The sequence below is a fragment of the Mchenga conophoros genome, linkage group LG12, assembly GCF_057382185.1.
Source record: "Mchenga conophoros isolate Kocher_MC1m ecotype Shallow Benthic linkage group LG12, M_conophoros_male_GT1.1, whole genome shotgun sequence".
NCBI lineage: Eukaryota > Metazoa > Chordata > Actinopteri > Cichliformes > Cichlidae > Mchenga > Mchenga conophoros.
Window position 1 is genome coordinate 32,503,243 of NC_140537.1, and position 22,509 is coordinate 32,525,751.

The following is a 22,509-nucleotide window of genomic DNA, read 5'->3' on the forward strand; positions in this document are numbered from 1 at the left end:
TCCATCTGAATGAATTCAAGCTTGTTTAGCTGCTGTTTATATGCTCTGTTTCCTCCTTTGAATCTTTAATCTGATGAGTGGAGAATAAAGGGAAGCATTTATTTAAACCCAACCTTGGATACACAGTTGGTTTCTTCACTCAAAGTTGTGAAACATCTTAATGTATTTCTTTTAAAGAGAGCAGATAACCTTGGGGTGTCGGCTAGAGGTTGTGAGATCCCCAAAGACATCAAGCTGCTCAGAGAGGAGGAGCGACTTGTCTCAAGGGCGACCAAAAACCCGGTCATCTAGCAGCAGGAGCAGGAGCAGATCCTCAGGGAGTTCCAGATACTCTGGACGCTACTCTCGAAGCCCCTCGCTTTCATCTTGCAGGTTTTATGTTTCCATAGTACGTCACTTGTTATTTTATTTTGCAGAAATGTCAGTAATCTTCAATAGAATGTTTCCTCATTTTGTCACTGTAGCTCATATTCACGCTCAATGAGTAATTCAGCTGATCTGAGGCGAAGAGGAAGCTACTCGAGATACAGTCCCGACAGGTGAACTTCACTACATGTTTCAAATACTAATGAGTCCTCATTTGCAATGCATGGGAATAAACATATATTGACATTGTTGTTAATTAAATTTTCACTATGTTATGTCTGCTTCCCAGACTGCGAGACAGAAAAAGAACAGCTAGCTCCAGAGAGACAGATGCGAAGCATACACATAAAGTTAGTGGGAAAAGGCGAAGACGCAAATCCTACTCTCCTATGAAGAAAAGGAGGAGAGACTCACCAAGCCATCTGGAAGCACGGCGAATCACAAGGTACAGCTCTACTGGCCTGGTTATTTATAGTACAATGTACAGTTTTATGCCTAAAGGCAGCAAAAATGTACTGCTGGTCCCACCCTCCACCCCCTCGGTTGGACAAGTTCCCAACCTGAAATCTTTCACCCGTGTTGATGAGCTATGTACCTTGAAATGGCATTTAGCCTGAGGATGAGACAAGTGTTGGCTCAGAAGCCACCACAGGGGCTAAAGAAACAGATGGTGACAGAAGGAAATCTGAAATTTAAAAGAAAGGAGAAAGTTGACCATGACTTTAACATGACACTTCTTTTACTTGGAGAAAAAAGACACTCAGAAACAGCCACAGAAATAGCACAATGTAATTATTATAACTAAATGTTAATAGTGTTTAGTTATCGTTTCATTGTTTTAAAGGCTATGAATGTTTTGGACGCTCCTATCCCTGCAGTGAATGAGTTGGTGACAATCATATAAGATTTCCATATTTTTGAAGATTTTAATTAAAATTTTTAAAAGTGTGCCCATGTAGAAATCAACGAGAGACTGTTATTATGGTCTGAACACATAACAAATGCTATAACCAAAGGATTATAAGGGTTTGGTCAGCACTGGAAAATGATGTGGATACAGTGCCTACAGGGTGACTGAGTCTAGGTGGAGGCACATGGTGGGCTGCCAATACAAATAAATGTTTGTTTGTTTTTTAAATTATGAATAAAGTTATGGTTCGGTTATGTCTTGTCTCTACATCACTTTATCAAGTCTAGGTTAGTCCATGCTTGAGTACCATGTGAACATAGTGGGACAATAAATAATGAAGACCCAGTTATCTTGGGTTTCAGTCATTCTGCTGACCTTAAGCATGTTAGCTTTTGGCCACTAGGGGCAACACATCAAACTGTATACACAACAATTACAAATGATCTTCTGGGTTATTAAGATGACATAAGATAATTTAGATCTTCATTGTCACTGTTACCAGAACAATGAAACACAGTTTGGCATCTCTTCATTTGCAGCTGTAGGTTTTTACATTCCACATTATTTGGATAGGAGAATGAGATAAATAAAGATAAAAATAAGCTTAAGAGGTAATGCACACATTATATACAGAAACAAAACATATGAATATATCTACAGTGTAAGGAGTAGGATCAGTGCAGTATAAGGTGCGATGTGATTGGTGGTATTGCACAGGGGTAGGAATGCTGGCTGCTACTGTACAGTTATATAAATAGAGGTAGGAATGTTGATTGTATTATACTGTAATGAGTACTGTTAATAAATAAATGCTGTAATGAATACTGTATATAGATAAGTAGAGTGCAAGTGTCCATGAGTGTTGACAGCACAGTTAACTTTCAATCAGGGTGGAGGTAGGGCATGTTGGGTAGAAGCATGGGTAGACGCTCCTATTGAGTCTGTTTGTCTTTGACCTGATGGAGCTGTAGCATTTACCAAAGGGAATGGGGGGGAAGCGAGTGTCCAGGGTGCAATGGGTCCTTGATGATGATACTGGCTTTCCGCTGAAGTCTGAATGTCTCAGATGGGGGTTAGTGAAGTTGGGAGATTAAAGAGACACAATGTTTTGTTTACCTTGTTACATCACTTATATTTTTTGCTCTCATTAGTGCCAGGAAGCGACCCATTCCTTACTTCCGACCAAGCCCATCCTCTAGCAGTCGGTGCACCAGCGTGTCATCCTGGAGCAGCCTCTTCACTCGCAGCCGCAGCCGCAGCCCTCTGTACAGCATCAGCCGCAGCAGGAGCAGGAGCCAGAGCCACAGCTACTCCTCCTACCGGAGCTACAGCCGCAGTTCATCGTGGAACTCAGTCTTTGGGAGCCGCAGTCGCAGCCGGAGCCGCGGTTCGTTGAACAAACGGAACAAAACCAGGCACTAGGTTTCTCAACATTAGGAGACCAAATCTGCAGTTGTGGTTCCCGTTGAGAACGAGGACAGAGGCTGTCAGTGCAATCAACTGTGTGTGTCTCAGTGCTCAGCTTTGATGCTTGAGTGGAAATGTCCTAGCAGTGGGCCAACCACCATTGAAGCAGTCTTGTTCACTCTGCCCACAGACAGCTAGGAGACCGAATGTCTTTTTGTCTCTTTTGTTTTTGTATTGCATCCTTTGCATCTGCACTCACAATGGCCTGAGACTGTTCATCTCCTAGATATTTACAATGCAAGCTGCATATAAGAAACATTATTAATGAATTTAGTCACCTAACATCCCTGTTCTATATATTTCTTTCCAGATGTCTGTACATTTCACTTTAATTTATTTTTGCAAATGCTTTAACAGGCTGTTATTTATTTCATAATTTATGGCACATAATGCAGCTTAGTAATGGGTTCAACAAGCACTGAAATTACCTCATTCCCATTTTGATTTTGAATTGCAATATATGTTTTAGCCATATGCAAGTGCACAGTGCATATGGTTAACATGTAACTAATGTTTAACATGACATCAAGCATTTAGCATACCTGTGTCCTAGTTTTTGCACTAATAGATGAAGCATAGAGGTAACATTTGAGCCGTTTGATCCACTTACAAATGATTTCACAGGGATTGTTATCAGGAATAAAGAGAGGGTTTGTCGCTCTGATCTCAACACTTCACAAGGTGGAGGACAAACATGTTTCCGCCTCCTGACAGCACGCAAACTGGCTGTCAGCTCAAATGTCAAATTAATTCATCCTCTGATCAAGTGGAAAACAATTGAAATGTCAGTCCATGTAGTATAACAGAGAGCGATCGAAACAAGGGGAGATTCTTTTGACAAAACATCTGATGAATTTGTTTTGAGAAAAGGATGTTTTAAATATAAGATGATGAACTTTTTTTGTGCTCCAAAGCAGATCACATTTGTAGCTATGTTCATGTAGGGAATAGTCTCTGACTTTATTTGCTAGGTCGTTTTTTTTAATTAGGCACAGAGAAAAGCTGTACTTTGCTGAAAATTAGTCTAAATTTGCAAACAGCACACATTCCCAATTTATTTGGAAAATTGTGTTCTTGCTGCACCACTGGAATAAACCCATAAACCATTATATTTTTGAGTTGTTACTCAACAGAAGGTCTAGTTTTGAGTTGTGCAGCACTATACATATTTATTACTTGTCTGATATTTATTGTTTCATTGTAACTCCCAGTAGTAGTCAGTCTTTCTATGCAACACTGTCACTTTGTAGTTTTTATGACACTGCTGTAACTGATTTTGTTGTAAATTATAATCCGGCTCATACATATTGTTCAACACAGACTGGATGAAATGGTGGAATATTATCCTCACTGTCTAAGCTTTTTATCTTTTGTGTATTTTTAAAGCACAAATATGACATTCTTGTAAAATATGCTCATCTGCTTTCTTGTCAAGAGTTTAAAGATCAATACCACGCTCAAGTCTGTTTCCTAAATGTAACACCACAGCTAGAAGATAGAGCCTAACTTATTAAAAACACTGGAAAGCCAAACTAACCAAAGGTAACAAATTTTTCACCATAGTTGAAGCCTGCTAATTACCAACTTACATTTTATACAGTAATTCACATTTTTAAAAACTAGCAAATGATCAAAAGAAAACTTTCCATCTGCAGTAATTTATATTTCTAGGCACGACTCTGTTCTGGGAACTCGCTGTCTTTTTGTGTCAAAACAGAAAAAGATGAGACCAGAAGCACACAACAGGGTTCACATTAGGGGTGACACTGATTAGTCAGAAACAGCATGAGAGGAGGAGCTAGGGTGGGTTGCAAAGTAGCTTGCAGGTATGCAGCAAATGTGCACAGACTAAAACAAGTTAAACATTCTGTAAGCTAATTGGATGTGTTGAAAGGTGTCAGATAAGGCTGATGTGGGCTGGCAAAGAGATCAGTGCATTTGCTGGGATTGTGTCTGAGCTTGAGTCTGTGGCCTGACTGAAGTAAAGCTATGCACTCCAAGGTTACTGCAAAACAAAGAAAACTGTTAATTAGTGGGTATTAAAGCTTGTAGTAGGTTGAATGTGTTGCCTTTGGATAGAATCACATACCTATTTCCTGCTAACCAGCAGCTGATCACTATGTCACAGACATGAGCGTGGCAATGTTCTCATTTCGCGTTTGCATCTCCTAAGGTATCAAAAGATTTCTTCAAAGTTAATTTTGAGGGTGATCCAACTCCATAGTTTCAATCTGCAAAAAAAAAGTTTGAAGCTGCCTTGGCTTATGATTAAGAGTTATATTTCTCAATCATTTCAAATCCATCATCCTGTCTGCGTAACTGCTCCAGGCCTGACAGACTGCTCTCTATGCACTCAATACTCTCAGCTTATTTCCCTGAATGTCATCTAAATTGGAGGAATGAGGGAAATATGAGGCAGGAAGAGGAAGGAACTTGGCACAGAACTCATTCATAAACTATAAACTGATGATGACTCGTGACAAGCAGTGTTGACTAGGAGCCATGGGAAGATTTGTGCAGTCAAGTTGACAGATTTTTCTAGATGGGCACCCAGGGCAATGCCCCCCCCCCCATTTCTCAATGTAAAGTTTACATCAGTTCTTGTGCAAAATTATTTTGTATATGTGGTGTAAATATGCATCTGCATTGTATAAATTATAGGAAGGGTGTGACTATTTTGTTTAGAGAATGTGATTGGAGCCTCCTTGGATGTTATAGATAAAATGTATCAACCAGTTTAAGAGGAAAAAGAAGACGATATGCATCAGTCAACAGACTCTAGCTGTCTTTGTGCTTAAGGTCCCTTTGATCATGTATTTTGCTATTTTAAGAATTTCAATAACAAGCTCATATAGCAATAGTGATTCTATGTTATTGTAAAATTATGCATATTCTCCCCGTTTTTCACATGAACGAGCATACCGAAAAAGCATATTTTTCATACTGTCACGTTTTATCTTGCGTCAGTGTGAACTCTACATTGTAATGTCACCTTGAAATTGAATCGCCCCCTCTATGACCCCATGAAATTTCCTTTTGACTGTGTTCAGAAAAAGCTATATAAAATCGTGTTCTGAATGATGATGATTGCAGTCTTGTTTTACGTTCAAAAAGAAAAAAAAATCAATACGCTCGGATCAGTAAACAGATTTCATAATCACAAGTCGAGCTCTTAGCTGTTTTGTTTTATCTGTACCGTGACATCAGTGCGTTTGACGCGAAGCTCTGCGTTACTTTCTATTAAAAAGTCTGTGAGTCACCAGGGAGCTCAAACTGCATGAGTGACATGTGGCCTCTGCAACTTAGTTTGGTAAAGAGTAGGCTTGGCCTTGATCAGCTGTTGCGCGCCCACTGTAAAAGAAAATCGTCACATCAACAAGCCATATTTTTTCTTAACTTACGCCTGAACGCGTATGTGAATGCTAAAACAAATTCTAAAAAGCATAAATATTGCGAATAGAAAATCATTGTGTTTTGTTACAGTGTTTTTGTCTTGTAATTTTAAGATTTGGTATTACTACTTTAATGGATATTTTTTACAGCGCGCTTTCTCCAGATCCTCCCAGCACTTTCCGGACACTTGTTCAGTGCAGACTCATCTGCTACGAGGTATAAAATCAAGCGCCAGAAGAAATGAGATCAGTTCAAGAAACTCGGAGACCACTTCGAAGTTTGTTTTTGGATCAACAAATGTCTTATTGAGTAATGGTGATGTGCCTAACCCAAACAATATAAAGTTTTCCTCATAGAGAGAGAGTCACTTTTTATTTTTATTTTTTTCATTTTGCACCAATACCAGAACTTCATTACTGGATTTGAACTCAAGTGGATATGGCAGAGGGAGACTTTTACACGACGGGAAACCGACAGAGGTTTCCCAGAGATCCATTTGGAGAATCGCCATTCATTGATCAGTCTCCATTCAGAGACCAGTCTCCTTTCAGGGATCAGTTAGCGTCTCGGTTTATGGAAGATGAATTTGGGATGCCACCTTTCCCCGATGATCTGTCGATGGACTGGCCGGGGTGGGCTCGTCCGGGCCGGCTAAGCACGCGTCTCAGCTCCTCGCCCTTTAGCAGCAGTTTACGCACAGGTTTTCCCCCGCGTCAGACCACGGGAGGCCCCCAGCTGTATACCAGCAGATACGGCGAGCCCTCCTCCCGGAGTTCACCCACCACTACTTGTGGGGAACCCTGGAAAGTCTGCGTGAACGTCCACAGCTTCAAACCAGAAGAGTTGCACGTAAAAACGAGAGACGGATTTGTAGAAGTGTCAGGTGAGTTGAAGTATGATTGGAGAAATGAAAATTAGACGCTTTTCCTGGAAGAAGAAGTTCAATGAGGATAACAGCTTTAAATGAATCATTTAAAAAAAAAAAAAAAAAAAAACCTTCTGGGGAAATTTGATGTCTCATCAATGACACGCTGATATCAAAATGCAGTATATCACTGTGGTAGTCAGTTCTATTTATATGACACATTTAATAACATGCTTCTAAATTCCTTTAGACCTGAATTAGCAGGTCAAAACGTTATGTTTAAAGCCTATTATTAAATATAAATATCACAAATAGAGTGCCATGTACTTGTGAAAGCACATATCTTCATAAGTACACCTGCCACTAGCAGCCTGAAGTAATACTGTCTTCTTTAAGAGAAATTATTTTTTTTTTCCATTATAACTTTCATTTCTTGTGTTGTATAGATGCTTACAGTTGAAGTACAGCAAATCATTCTTGCATGTTTAAAATGAAGTAAAAGCATGCCTGTTCATCTACTAATTTAACATTCCAGGGTTTCATGAGACTATGCAAAGTGTTTTTATTTGTAAAGACCAAGCATCATGTAAAGTCATAGCAATGCAACCAAATCAAAGAGAAAATCAGTATTCAGTTTAAAGAAAACTTAAAGACAGTATATCTGAAATTCCTTTTTGTAATCTGGTCATGAAATATCTGATCTTTCCCTTCAGCACCATGACTGACACAGTACAGTGAAAAAGCCTCAGTGGTATGATATGGCCTCAGAATTAATGAGTCTCGATATGGAAGAGTGGGACAGATTTGGGTGACTGGGACTTCAAGGCAGGCAGATCCTCAAGCTCAGACACCTGTTTTGGATTCTTGGAGAATCACTCCCACAGCCACCCATGAGCTCAATTTAGATTTAAGGCAAGGCCATGACAACAGTCTCTGTTTACAATAAGAAGAGTTGCTCACTGTCACTAAACACCAGAGAGAGAATGTTCTGGAAATAGGGCCTCACTTTTACCCACAGTTCTTGGGTAGGTTGTGTCTCTGATGTTGTCACGTTCCTCCTCAGTCACTGATTACTGGAGTGAGTTCTACAAATTGCTTCCTTAACTCAGTGTTTCAAGAGACAGCTGAATTCCAGGGATACCCAGGACTGAGGAGGCCACAGAGGACAGCGGCCCCACAGCTCCGAGGCTTTTTTTTAAACACATTGTTGGTATGCCAGTTGGGTCATTCACTCAGCGCCATGTTGGGGCTGTCTGTCATGGTGACTCATCGTGATCAAGAAGTGTGACTGTGAATGTAATACAAGCAAGTTAGAGGTGTTCAGTACATGAATGAACTAGTCTTTTTAACATGTAAGCATGTTCAAAGTTTACTGAAAGAGGAGGCAAAGATTAAAAGAAAGCCAAGCTGAACACAAATATTGTCTGGAAAAGTACAGTGTAGCTGCATTTTAACGCAGATCTTTGGGGGTTTTTTTATATTTGAGTTAAATTAGAATATCTGGTCTTAGAGACCCACACTGGTGGTCTGTAAAGTAACTCCAAGCAACTTTGCAGTCCATCAGATTCACTGAAACCTGAAATGCAACGCATAAGGGAGAGATCGCGTGTCCCCAGCAAGAAAATGTCAGCACATGTGTTTTGTTCAAATGCCTAAAATTAGTTTCTATTTATATCTCCTTGTTGTTGGTTGCTCAAGAGAAGTTCAAGAGAAAAGAGATGAACATTGGCTTGTGAAGTCCCATAATTTAATCCAGATTTTTAGCATTTTACGATTATTATTGGTGGCCGTATAAGTAAGTGACCGTACTTATATGATAGATTGGACGACTAAGTTGGTAATAGATTCTTAATATTAATAATTATTAATTAATCCATAATATGTAGAACTTATTAAAAGGCTTTGCCCAATTTGAGATAAGAATTTTTTTTATTTTATCTGCTAATTTGCCTGTTTTTGTTAGCAGGATGCTTTGCTGTATTAGTGCAAGTAGTGACACACAAAAATGTCACACACTAAAATGGGAAAACAGACTTTTTAGAGCATCTGTAGCCACATAGTAAGGCTTGTCATTTTTCAGATACTTATGTAAAAAATGCTACAAAAGGCTTGAATTGGCTTGGCTGGAGCCTTGTAGGCAGCGTCTAACTACAGTTCCCTTTGTTAGGATCCACCTATCAGTCAAAGTGGCCGTGCTTCTTATATTGCAAACTAAAAGACTCATTACAATTTAAATGAGTGAGTTACTGTATAATAACATTAATGTTGCAAAGAGCTATGAAATCATAGCTCTAACTTTTACAGATTATACAGCAGTAAATTAAATCACCCATGCAAAGGACATTTGCTTATATTTCATGATTTGGAAGGCACGGAAAAAGTCTTTTTGATCAAATCTGCTCTAATGGAATATTAATATATGAGTATATACTCAATAATACTTAATAGTAAGTAAACAAGAAATACACTAAACATACTGAAGAACCGAGACTAAAATGAATAATGTGAGAAACATTGTTAAATAGAGCTCTAAATTAGTACTGTGACCTGTGGTCTGATCTGCATTTGATTAGATTGGCCAACCTTAAACTACATACAATATGCATTGACCTTGACACAATAAAATTACCTCAGCACAGTCGATTCCTGCAACCAGCTCATAGAAAAGTCTAAATTACTGCGTTTTGTGTGTCTGTCAAGTTTACCTAATTTCTCCTAGTGTTACTAAATTATGGCACTGAGTAATGGCTCGAAAAGTATAACGTCATTATCTTATCCTATCAGATGTTTCATAAAATTTCTTCATAAGTAGCACAAAAAGCTGTATCCTCTATCTGCAAATAAGAAAACTACACCCAAGCTCTTGATATTTGTATTGACAGAAAATTGTATCTGTTACATAAAAACACCACTCTCCTCCAAGAACATGATGTATTACACATCTGGAATCTATAATCTCTGTCGTAAGAAACACATAAATGAGGGCCTTGTTGGACTACTCCCCTGACTAAATCTTTAATCAGGGGACCGATTGTACTTCTTAAGTCAGGATGAAGTTTTCATAATTATCCCATGACATCACTGCTGATCGTAGCTCACTTCTCTCCAGAGCATCACATGTTCTAGCCTCGATCTCTGGAGTCCAGCACTTTGAGCAGCTAGAAACGTCACTGCGGGGGTATAGGATAGGACATAGTCGAGCCTGTCGGGTATACAAAGGGGTCGAGGGGTGGGGCAGGCCATGCTGCTGGCAGCGGCATTGACATTTAGCAGTCCAGGAGCAGCTGCTTGCTAAGGCTGACAAACAGACTGGCCATAAACAGTGAAGGAGAAGATGGAAGAGGTGCTTTTTAGGGTTATATGTTCTCTCTAACATTAGTCTCTCTGCTGGGGAATCATTTTAGGAAACAGCTAAAGAGGAAGAAAGAGAAATCATGTCAACAAGTTCATTGCAATCACAAAGCAAACATTCTGGAAGGAATGAGCAATGGAAAACTGCACGATGTGTGCCAAGCTTTGAGCTCAGTTATATCAACACCTTTTTTTATTTACACCATACTAAAGATCTAAGAAGTCAAAGGTGATGGGTGGACTCTTTATGAGCTGTGTCCATTTGAACTGGTGACAGAGACATTTATAATGCATGACCTTGCCTAATCATTGCGCAACGTCAGACTACATCATTTCTGAAGTTGTGTTCACTCCTTTTCCCAAACAGGAAAGCACGAAGAGAAACAGGAAGAAGGTGGAATAGTGACAAAGAATTTCACAAAGAAGATACAGTAAGTATAATTCTTGAGCTGCACCATTATCATTTTGTTTTCCTGTGCTGGTGCTCATAATGGATGGAAAAAGGCTCCAGTTTTCATTATATATGGCCACATACTAGTGCATGTCATAAAATGTAAATATTGTTATGATACAGAGAACTCTCCTGACCTGAACCCCAGATTTTTATCTTAGAAATAATTCTAATAATTTGAGATATGGATTTCTGCTTTTCAGGAGCTATAAACTGGAAGCATTTTGAAATATTTCACAACAAATAATGACTATAGAATATGTGAAAGTGAAATGCATTGCATTTTAGACATTATACTTACTAATACAGCCCAGTGCAATGTTAACAGCAAAGCTGTTTGTTGTTAGCTGTTATGATTATGGGACAATTTTCTTTAGTGACTTTGGACAAATAGAATTATTAGCATAGTGATGTTTTTGCACTGGCAAAAACTTACTCGTACCTTTCTGCAATTTACTGTGTAAATTAAGCTCTCTGTTTTATAATGTAAGAAATAGCTGTTGTTGTGGATTGGCATTGTGTAAATAAGCTTGAAATGAAACTTACACAACAAATCAATTGCAAAGATAGGGTGGTCAGTAACCAGTGGACAAAATAATAGAACAAAACTCTCGTACACAAAATATTTTTTTCTGGCTTTTACTTATTTACATATTACAGTCACTCCTTGAATGAACCACTGACAGCTCAAACACAAGAAGGAAGCACAAAAATCTTATAGTTTTAAACGAAATGTTACGCTCACTTCCAATTCCACACGAGGGAGAACCAAGCCCAGGATATAATGCAAAGTCAAAATCAAATCTTCAATCCAAAAACAGGCATCATGCAAAATGGAGCAGGCAGCAAGACAAACAGTATTGTAGATCAGTCAAAAGTCAAAGTCCAAAAACAGAAGGCTGGGCACAAAGAAACAAGAAAAATCTCAGGAAGACTAAGACACTAAAAATTAAGACCTATTGTCTGGAACAATGTGACAACTTCATCTGCATTTATGCACACTGATGAGACTATTTACTGGCTGAACACATGCGTGGCACAAAAAGGGTGTGAAACAGAAGAAAGCATGGGAGTGGAACTACCTGGCAACCAGAAATTTCAAAATATAAAGGAAATAACAAATACAGCACAGGTGACACTAACACAAGGAGGGATACTACGTAGAGAAAACAAAAGTGACAGCAAGAGACAAGTATCAATGATTCCAAAATAAAACAGGAAATAATTAAACAGAAACTCCACATTTTATATTTACCATTTAGTGGGTGTAAGTGTCGCTCCCCCAGTTTACTGTTTAAAACAAGTTCATTTCCCTTTAAAGTAACCTGCCTTTAAGCCATTTTTCTTCTGATTGGCTGCGCCTCATTTACCGCAGGATTGAACAGGAGGTGAGTGGGGCTTCTGTGCTCACAGTCAGAGCTGCATTCCTCAGATAAATATTTATTACAGATATCTTTTGTGTTGCATAAAATAGAGCCAGGACTTTACAGCAGGAGCTGGAGCTTTTTCTTCTTAGGGATTACCTGTGATTTCATCTTTGGATATATTTAATAAGAACAGATTGTAACAGTGTGAAGAACATAAAAATAAAGAAAAGCAGAACTGGTGCTCTTTAAAGCCACAAGCTACTTATCCATCAGATTTCTGACCCTGAAGCTCCCTAATGCTGATTTCTGAAAAAAGATAAAGCCTCCTTTCCTTCAGAAATCTGTGGAAAGCGCCTCAGTATTACTTGACTGTGCCAGGTTTAACTGGGATTGAAACATTGTTCTATAAACACCACAAAACTACAGCCAGAAAGATAACGCATAGTTGGCTCATAGAGAAAAAAAAAGATAGAAGGTAATTTAGTATTAAATATTAGCTTGTACTAAAGTTTTATCCCGACTTTCTGTCTTCTTTGGTACTTTTGTCCCTCTTCTGCACTTTTATTTCTACCTTTTCTCTAATTACAGATTTGAAAATGAACCACTGTATGTATGTAAAGTTATGGGCGACATGTCTTAAGTGTACCCCGCCTCTGCCTATAACAGCTAAATTGGACAAATGGTTGAGAACATGACAGTTAGCTTGCTTGCTTGCATGGTTTTCATATTAAATAGTCCATTACAGCACAGATCTTCATGTAGTTTGAGAATCATGGAGAAAAATGCCTTTAATCAAAGAGAACTAATTGGAGGGAGATAAGCCGAAGAAATGCTCGACCAATGTTATACGAAGCTCATAAGTGGAGGAGTATGTAGATACATGCAGAAGTATTCGCTTGTTGAACAACATGAAAACGTCCTGCATGTATAATTGAATGTTTTACCTGTCAAGGTGAATTCTGCATTCCTCGTTTTAAATGTTATGTTGAACTCTCCAGTCAAAACACCAAACATGACTAGAATCCTAAAGTAGGTTTTACATAGACAAAGCAGCATCAGTGCAAAGCAGGAGTCTCTTACAGAGACTATTCATATGGTAACTAATCCAACCCAAATGAGCAACACAATAGTTTCCACATGCTGCCTGCCTCTAAGCCTTTGCCCATTTAATTGGGCAGTGGAAAGACTTCAAACGGAAGCGATAATCGTCAGTGCGAATCACCATCTCACTGGCACGTCAGTCCAGTTCTACTAATTTCATACTGGCTAATTAATAAGCAGGTGCTCAAGCCCCTCACTGTTCATATCACAATATTTTTAATTGGAATGCCTTCAGATCACACCTGGGCTCCTCAGCTGAATATACGGGACAGGCTGACTATACAGAGAACAGGAGTGACTGGTGGTGTCAATGGGTCAAATATAAATAACTGTCCTCGATACACAAATACACGGGCTATATGAGAATGAAAAGGAGGAAGAGAGAGAGTTAGCATGGTAGACACATTCTTCTGTCTCGAGATTTGATTGGTTGTTGATGTCACTTGAAGTGCTACAACCTTCTTATTTTGGCTCTTCTCGTACATATGCTGTGTTTAGTGACACTAAGGTTTTGTGTGGATTATTATGATTTGCAGCAGCCTGTATGCTGCATTTTACAGCGGGTAAGCCAATTGTAACTATTCTTTATATTTAACATCCTTGTCTGCAAAGTAGGTAGTAACTAAACCTTTCTTTCTGTATAATGTAAGATAAAGGTACAAAATGCAGATATTTATCTGCCTGCTGCTTCTGTTTGCACTCCAATATGAAAAATTCAGAGCAAAAAACGTTTGTTTTTTTTAAATCTTGCTTTGTTACGAGAAAAAGGTATCTCATACCTAAAGTCTTTTGTAATAATAATAATAATAATAACTTCAAAGAAGTTGCACCAAGAAGCAGTTTAGCTCCTCCCAAAATAATAATAATACAGCTGACAGAAAGATTTTGGGGCTACCTTAAAACTTTGCCATGAATTTATGCAGTTTGGACTACATGGACGGGATACATGGAAGGCTAGACATTCCAGATGTCAATGGGCTCACTTTCTGTTTGGCAGAAACTTGGCATTGATTTCTATTGTCCCAAATTTCTATACCCCCCAAAAATCTAACTCCATCTGAGACTTATTCTGAAGACCACATGTGCCCGTTTTGACAAAGCTTGAGAAAAGAATTTGACCTGTAAAAAAGAATTTTCCATTAAATTAAAATGGCAGAAAGTCAAGTATGGTAGAAATTTACATCATAGTGTGCTTTGAACTCTTTTGCTTAAAAAAAATTCCATCTTCTTTTGAAATTGTAAAAATGCACTTTTAACTTTGATGGCGTTGGAGTGTTTGAGATGCAGACAAAAAACAGAGGATTGGTCTCAATCACATTACACAAGTTTTGATTCAAGGGGCTAGAGTCCAATGGCAAGAGAAAAAGAAGGGTATGCGTATTGTTTCAACCCTCAGGATGTAGCGACATGTACACAAATGAATTAAGCCAGGTTTTACAATTATTAAGACAAGGATTTAGTAGGAACAGATACTTCAGTGTGGGGAGACAAAACCCCCACAGAGTCTGCTGGCTGAGGGAAATTGAGATAGTCGGAGGGTTTGCTTTTTTTAATGCTTATCAGGTGACACTGAGGAACAGTTGCTTGTTGCTTGGGCTTGTGAAACAAAAACAAGAAGGAAGGAGCACAGAACGGCATTCAGATGTAACAGTAAGAAAAGATACAAAGATTACAGGAGTTTTGCTTCTTGGTCCTCAATTGTGACACAAAACACTGGAAACAAAACAAAAAACTAGTAAATGTTACATGAGACAACTGCGGTGAATAAATGCAAGAAGTTAATACAGTATAGGGCATAGCACATGTTCTCGATAAATAAGTGACTAGACAGCTTAGCTTAAGCTTACTGAGAACTCAAGGGTGACTTCTTCTGCTCTCCAAACTGAGAAATTTGTAAGTTATTAACTAAAAATGTTGTTAAATCAGCCCTGGGGACAAAGATAACTTTGAGGTCATGTAGCTCAGCTGCAAAACAACAACCTTGCTCTGTTTGTCTGTGAAAGTGTGAATGTTTTGTTATTCAGTAATCTCTTTTTTTCTGTTTGCTTCTATTCTCAAAAGACAAATACCGGTAATACTGCTAGGCTGACTTAGCTGAAATGTGTAGTGTGTGGGATGGAGGAAAGGGTTATATGTGCTACACACACACACCTCATGAACACCCACGCTCACTGTGCCAGGTCTCACTCGTTTCTCTGTGTCTCCGAATCTCTGCAGGGGGGAAGCATATTGCCTAGTTTTTTTGGCAGCTTTACAGAATCAATGCTTGAGATAAACTGTACTCTTGCCAAAGTTAAATAAACTCCCCGAGCTGGAAAGATAAGGTTTCTGCTGGAGTCCCACGTAATGGACCAACTGAGTTATTTGACTTTGTCAGAAGGGGCAAAGATACATTTAAAATTATTAAAATTATTCAAGGTTGCACACTTAATACTGGCTTACACAAACCTTTCTGAAATCCTTTTTGAATTATTACCTGAATTAGAGGGAGTTGACAGGCCCAAGATCCACTTTTTTTAAGAATATGCTGAATGAAAATGTTTGACATGAGTGTTGATATCATCCAGTACACACACAGCATGCAACATAAGTTCTGTTTGTCTTTAAAACTCTGAGTCTCTGTTTGCTGTCCCAGCTGACTCCACGTTCCCTTTCCCCTTGCACTTTTATCTCTTTATACCAATTGTTTGTCTTCTAAATCTAAATTGAATTTAGTATAATTCCACCACAGGATACTGTATTATGATATTCATGTTATTGTCTGCTTATATTCATCTGTTCCGTTTTTCTATTGGCAACCCTGGATTTTTGTGTTTTTTGTGCCTGGTCTCATTTTTGGTTTTCTGGTGTTGCTACTTATGGGTTAGTGAGCTCAAGCTTCAGAGTTGTTATTAAAAGGTAACTTTAAAGCTCAGTGACACACTGAGCTGCGTATATTAATAGATGTGACTTGACCTCTCAGCCTGTGTGCGTCTGTGAGGTTCCTGAGTGTATTCTGACTTGTATTTCACAGTGGAGTGGTAAGTCAGTAGAGGGTCCTCTCTAATTAAATGGAGGGGAGGGCCACAAGTCTCATCCTCTGAACATACCAGTCTTGTGTTTATATTAACTCCCTGAAACACTTGGCTGCCCGCACAGAAACCCTCCAATAACCATATTTGGCCACACTGACAAAGAACAGAGATCTCCCCCAACCCCCAGTTTTCAGAGTACCTTCAGTCAAAAATGAGCTGCCTATTTTCTTTTTTCTTTACAATAGGATTTAAATAACTTACTTACCAAGTGTGAATGTTGTTTTAAGCTGATGAGAATACTATCATTCTATATGAATATGAAGTTTTAAACAATGACATCCTTGCACATAGTAACTCGGGCTTATTTTCCCCTCAACACTTTCTATCCTCCTGCAGGTTTTGGAAACCAATTATCCCACTATACTTTGGAAAATCTAACATTTTCTGTATGAGAGGTGTCAAAAAATAAAGCAAACAGCCAGGAGAAAAAAAATGCTTGACACAAAATCAGCTGTTACCTGGATGTGAGCTGCAGATTAGGAAAGTATACACAGTCAGAAATTTACAGGTGTTAAAATTCTGCAGACAGACTCGAGTAAGGCAGTCTCATTAACTGATATCGAAGCTTCGTTTCCTGGGAACGCTACACCTGGATCGAGTGTGTGTGTGTTTGTTTTCCTCTCTGTGACAGAGATGGGGGATTTTTGAAGAATATCTTATTTTTGAAGGGAGATTTCTCCTGTTTCTTTTTGTGAGTTAGAATAAAAGCTATCCAAGGTGCACAGGGTGACTCATTTCAAGTCCTTTTTTGTCTCACCTAGATATAAAGTGCCAAAATAATTCGACTGAGGGTTGTTTAGGAGTTTTGATTAGTTATCAATAAAAACCTCCAGCATTCAACACTACTCGTTCTTACACAAGGAAATCTCACATTAGAGTTTTGCATGACCTCCAGGTAGGAAGTGAACTCTTTCTCTAGGCTGTTTCTCATCATTGCTCTTCTCAGTTTTCTCCGACGCACACTTAAAAACACACTGAACACACAACAGCGTAAAAATGATCCTGACCAAGTAAACTTCTTCTAATCAATTACATTAAAACAATCAAACTATACTTTTTCTTCTCTTCTGTCTCATCAGGATCCCCACAGACGTGGACCCCCTGACAGTCTTCGCCTCTTTGTCTCCTGAGGGCGTCCTCATCATCGAAGCTCGGCAGACACCTCCATATTACCTTTTCAGCGACGAGGGATCCCAAGGTGGTGAAAAGCAGGAGGTGGAAGCCTCCAAGCCCCAGATGGCTCCTATGGTCTAAACACATCATTCTGGACAATCAGTTACCAGTTTGATGTGAAATGTGTTGCCTCTAGCCTCATGTTGTTTGACACCTGGAGGTATTTGATGTCCAGATTAAAGTTAAACCAGGCATTTGTTTTTTCTGTTGGAAAATCTATTTTTACAAGCTCAGACAATGATGAAAAGTGTCATTTTCCCATTAACAAATAGATGCTTATGAATTTTCCAGAATAGTCCAATAGTCCCTTTTTTTAAGTAATTAACAGGTGTAATTATGAAATAATTTGGCTGTTTCTTTTCAGGTAAACAATTTGCCCATGGCAGAGTTTTTAATAAAAATTGTAGAAGGCCAAATGTGACTGCTTTTTGATTTCCTTTCAGTCGGGCTCAATTCAATTTTTAAAACTTTAGAATCAAAGAAAATCATATAAAAGTGAAGTTTTAAGTGTAGCAGCCTTTCCAGCATATATTTTTGTTCTTTCGTTCGCCTGTCCTTCCTTCAGTTTCTATAGGTTTTTTTATTTAACATGATGTCATTGAAATTGACAAGAAATAAAGGTAATATTATATTTCTGTGTATCCAGAAGGTCAATTTTCTGCATTAATGCACACAATATATAATATTATTTCACAGTGTATTGTAAATATAATAGTGCCAATTCATTATAAATCTTAATCTGAAATGTTCTGCATTTTGCAATATGGTTTGAAATTTTCTTTTCTATTTGAGCATTAAGGATGATGGCTGCATGATTGTTGGAGAGGACAGACTGCCTTCTTTTCTGTTGATGTCTTTGTATTGACTGATGCAATAAACATGTCCAGCCAATCGCCCAGTGTGTCTTAACATCTGTGTCTTACATTGAGAACTGTGCCACTCGAGGGACCCGTTCCAGGGCTCCAGAGAGCCTGTGGTGTTATTGTTGAATAAAAGAAGGAATTGGGCAGCAGATTAGCGGAGGGCTTAGTGCTGGGTGAGACTGGCATCGCTGTGTGCTGCAGAATGGGCTGAACTCATTGAGGCAGCCCTGCCAGAGCCTTTGAATGCGAGTGTAAAAAAAAAAAAAAAGACTGGGGCCGTTCCATTGCCCGTTGTGTGATGCAAAATAATGTAATCTTCCCTGTGCATTGGAATCAAGAGGGATGATCGGTTTGAATTGAAAAAGTTTCCAATCTGGAGTCACGCGGTGGAAACAACAAAAGGCTTGGACTGTTTCGGCTTTCCAAAGTCACCGCTGTGTGCGATGTGTAAGCTCACATGAAGTGTTGCATTTATTGGTATTACAATCATGGACTTCAATTATGCTGTTGCCATGGCAGCAGCAATACTGGAGTCACACCAGTTTTTCTTTTTTTTCCCTTAAGCAAGTAATTCACGTTGAATTGACTAATGCACAGCTGTGCAAACATATAGCACCTGATTAGTGTCAAAACCACTTTGCTGAAACAGCTTGATAACATAGTTTCAGAGGTAATTGTGAATATGATTCTTACAAATGTGATTCCTTGTTGCTGATAAACAGTTTCAAAATCACACATAACGACGCATTTTATAATTGTGAGAACATAAAACCATTAAGACATTAATAACATGACACACAGCATATTATTTATTGTTTTCACATGCTAGTGCTTTATTGGAGCTCCACCCATAGCGAGGCTGTTATATCTAATGACTACAATGCATCTGTGAGACTAAGCAAGGCAAGCAGTGCTGGCTGTTTCATTACTTTATCACCATTATATTGTTTTTATTCAGTGATCTCTTGCTGTATATTTGCTGCTTCCAATTGCTGGCTCTGGACCTGTTCCCCAGGCTGAGTTATGCTAGATGTGTCTGTGTCTGGGCCTTCTTGGCTTTCCACTGTTTCTGGCTTTGTAGAAGAATCTTGAAGGCCGTCTGTGCTTTCGTCACCTTCAGGCACTGAGGAGGGGGAATCTCCAGCTGGCTTTTCATGGGTCTCCTCTTCTGTTTTCATCCTCTCATCATGCTGCTGAAGCCCGACTGTGGCACCTTCAGGTTGGGCCTGATCTCTATGGACTTCTAATGAACAGCCTTCCCCGTGATCCTCTGAGGAAGCAAACTCTGGGTGGTCTGGTGCTCTCCCGCTCTCTTCTTCTTTCTCATCTTTTACCTCCGGTTCTCCATTATCCTCTACTATCACCTGCATTTATGCATAAATATGTTAAAAAAAACAAACTAAAACTAAAATAAATAACAGCAAAATCAAGACAGTTATTAAACTGGACATAATATGAAAAGATTGTTAGGAAACTGTCTATAAAAATCTGTATTTTAAAAGAACCGTTTCTTAGGAGCAAATCAAAAAGATCAATACCTCTCTGATGTCTGCGTGGTAAATATTGTACTGTTGTCATGTTTTGTGGCTCATCTACAAAAAAACAGTACATCAGATAATTCCTGAAATGTTGAATTTCTCCACATCTGTCTGCATCCTAATCTGAGTAAGCCACCCACTCGCTCTAGCATTGTGAATTACATGTGCCAGACAAATATGTCAGTGGTACTGATCTTTTCTTCCACCCCTTGGCAAGTTATCAAAATATAGAGTATTTCTTTAACCAACTTTAAAGTTATCAGCACCTTTATGGGAATGGGGATTGTAGCAGGGACAGAAGTTTCGGGAACTGGAGCTTCCACGTTCAGAAAACCATCCACAGAAAATGTGGATGAGATTTTGGTAGCATCCATCTCCACTGGGAGCCTGATAATGACACAAACAGGTTTACAGTGGCATGACATACAAAGCGTAAATACTGAAACAGATGTACCTAATATCTAAATGTTCAGTTCAGCAAACATTTGAGAGATTGAGTACTGTTGAAAAAATACCATCAGTGGTGCATGCTTGGCTGCTGACTAATGTTTTAAATGGCTTAAACTGCATATTTCATCATCTGCAGGTTATTGTCAGTGTTTACTTTGCATACCTGTACTTCCTTGTAAAACATCTGGCAATGAATCCATGCTCGTCTGGCCTCTCCTCGTGCTTCCCTGGGGACGGATTACCATTTATGGGGAAGAATGCGAGGACACACAGAGGAATCAAGCAACATAGAGAAACCACTCAACACGGAAATTAATTTCTGCCACAGAGCAGTGATTTTAATTTCCCCAAGCACATTATTTAAGCAGCTTTCTAATTTTGTTACATTCAGCTTTTTTCCATCAGTGTTTCATTTTAAGGATTTTTTTCCCTGTGAACTATAAGAAAAGTATTTTTAAATAACTCTTTGAGATAATATTTGATAGCTAGATAAGATCTTTAATACTTCATTAAGACCCGAGACTATCCTGTGTGTAAAAGTAATTAGCAATGTTAATAAAGTGAACTCTTCAAGCTGTTTAATTAACAGAGATGTAAGCCAATGTTCTATACCTCTGACTTCCAGGAATCCATCTCTGATGCTGAGAGAAATCTCTGAGGGCGTGAAGTGAGCCACATCCATGATGACCCTCCACTTACTAATCGTCTGGCTTGGATGATGCATCGACCCAGAGATGTAGGGCACAAACAGCGGAGCGGGTATGTACCCTGGCCAGGAGCAGGCTGCCAAACTCCTCTGCAACCAGTCCACATCCATCCAGCGAGCATCCCCTGACTCCAGGAAAGATGGCAGGCCAGCATCCTGACTGAAAAGCTGGCTCAAATGCCACCACTTTCTCAAGGGGTACCAAGGGGCACCCCTGCTGTACTCCCCACACGATGTGTCTGCTTTGACCTGTTCGCTCATATTTTGAGAAATGAAAGAAGATTTTAAAAAGGACACAGCAGATTTCTTCTGATGATAGTTAGCCAGTAAATTATGAACTCCTGAGGCTAAATCAGTGAAATTCCAGCAATTAAAATCTACTTAAAGGACAAGGGAAGGATAAAAGCAAAGTGTGATGAGACACAGAAAACTCAGAGGGGGTTTATATAGTGCTCCTGTCCATTTTAGCACTTATTAAGCACTCATGTGATCCCATGAGAAGGCTGCATCGGCATGGGGTGATGCGTGTGAAGACGAGGCTGCTACCTTTTGCTGGCCTGAACAAGGCTGCAGACTAATTAGTTATATTTATAACTTTTATAGGCAGGATGGCAAATAGGCAGAAGCAGGCTATGGCTGGCTTGTGTTTGAAATGTTACATGTGTCGCCTGAAGACTGTTCCTCTCACATCCCTGTGAACTCTATTTTGTCAGCAGTGACTGGACTCCTCAGTCTTGTCATGAGCCAGTCATAACTCCCCTGAATTTTTACCCTCGAAGGACATGCAGTGGTAACAGTTTGTCTCGGTGAGAAGACAGAAGAAGACAAAATTGCTCCTTTTTGCTGTTATTTTAAATGTTTCAGTGGCATATGTGTGTGTGTCCAGTTTACAAAGCTCCTTTTCATTCCATTTTTCTTTTCCCCACCACTTTCAGAATGATTATCATTGTTCCCGCTTTTATCAAGTGTGACAGACACATCACTGCTTCATTTTTAGAGCTGTGTGCCCTGAGATCTTGGCATAATGTCCACTGGACCACAAAGCAAATTGAACAGATGTTTCTGACACTTCGTGTGATGCCTCACCCACAGATTCTGTCTGCAGGATACGCTGTGAGCGGTTAAATTGGGATTCTTGCCTGCTGCTGCTGGAGTTGCCTGAAAAATTGGTTCCTTTGTTTCAAACATCATTAAAGATTTCCATCTCTGCTGAAAGAAGGACACACAGACTGATGGTGCAATAGGGTGTTCGTACTCTTCGTTAAACTAGCTGGGGTGGGAGTGATAAGAAATTTAACAGTTATGTGGAAAGAACAAAGCAGGGTGACTACAATTTTTAAGACTTGTTAGAATTATTTTTATATATATATATATATTTTTTTTTTTTTTTGTAGGTGTTATTTAATGGAGGTTCCGTTGTGTTAGTTTAAAGAA

The 22,509-nt window shown here is 39.1% G+C and overlaps 3 protein-coding genes across 3 annotated transcripts in view; 2 read left to right on the plus strand and 1 right to left on the minus strand.

Moving 5' to 3' along the window:
* srrm4 (serine/arginine repetitive matrix 4) overlaps nt 1–5,825 on the plus strand; it is a 63,544-nt gene extending 57,719 nt beyond the window's left edge. Inside the window, exons 10-13 of the mRNA XM_085295309.1 lie at nt 178–372; nt 465–539; nt 656–811; nt 2,428–5,825. Coding sequence (XP_085151435.1) covers nt 178–372; nt 465–539; nt 656–811; nt 2,428–2,698 — 697 coding nt within the window. The 3' untranslated portion in view covers nt 2,699–5,825. The remainder of the gene's footprint in view (nt 1–177; nt 373–464; nt 540–655; nt 812–2,427) is intronic.
* A 141-nt stretch (nt 5,826–5,966) lies between these two features.
* On the plus strand, nt 5,967–18,410 carry hspb8 (heat shock protein family B (small) member 8). The gene is made up of 3 exons (XM_085295310.1): nt 5,967–7,019; nt 10,720–10,783; nt 17,425–18,410. Exons 1-3 carry the CDS (start codon nt 6,575–6,577, stop codon nt 17,597–17,599), a joined length of 684 nt encoding a protein of 227 aa, XP_085151436.1. The 5' UTR covers nt 5,967–6,574; the 3' UTR covers nt 17,600–18,410.
* A 794-nt stretch (nt 18,411–19,204) lies between these two features.
* LOC146562999 (heat shock protein beta-1) lies at nt 19,205–21,507 on the minus strand. Its single transcript, XM_085293183.1, has 4 exons — nt 20,982–21,507; nt 20,533–20,596; nt 20,186–20,306; nt 19,205–19,745 (listed from the first exon to the last, which is right to left on the minus strand). The coding sequence occupies exons 1-4, from the start codon at nt 21,334–21,336 to the stop codon at nt 19,332–19,334; spliced, it is 954 nt and encodes a 317-aa protein (XP_085149309.1). The 5' UTR covers nt 21,337–21,507; the 3' UTR covers nt 19,205–19,331.
* Nucleotides 21,508–22,509: the final 1,002 nt, after the last annotated feature.

Coding starts and splice junctions, on each gene's coding strand:
- hspb8 (XM_085295310.1), top strand. CDS start 6,575: ATGGCAGAGGGAGACTTTTACACGACGGGAAACCGACAGAGGTTTCCC. Junction 7,020..10,719: donor CGGATTTGTAGAAGTGTCAG/GTGAGTTGAAGT, acceptor TTTCCCAAACAG/GAAAGCACGAAGAGAAACAG. Junction 10,784..17,424: donor AATTTCACAAAGAAGATACA/GTAAGTATAATT, acceptor CTGTCTCATCAG/GATCCCCACAGACGTGGACC.
- LOC146562999 (XM_085293183.1), bottom strand. CDS start 21,336: ATGAGCGAACAGGTCAAAGCAGACACATCGTGTGGGGAGTACAGCAGG. Junction 20,597..20,981: donor TGGATTCCTGGAAGTCAGAG/GTATAGAACATT, acceptor ATCCGTCCCCAG/GGAAGCACGAGGAGAGGCCA. Junction 20,307..20,532: donor TGTTTTACAAGGAAGTACAG/GTATGCAAAGTA, acceptor TGTCATTATCAG/GCTCCCAGTGGAGATGGATG.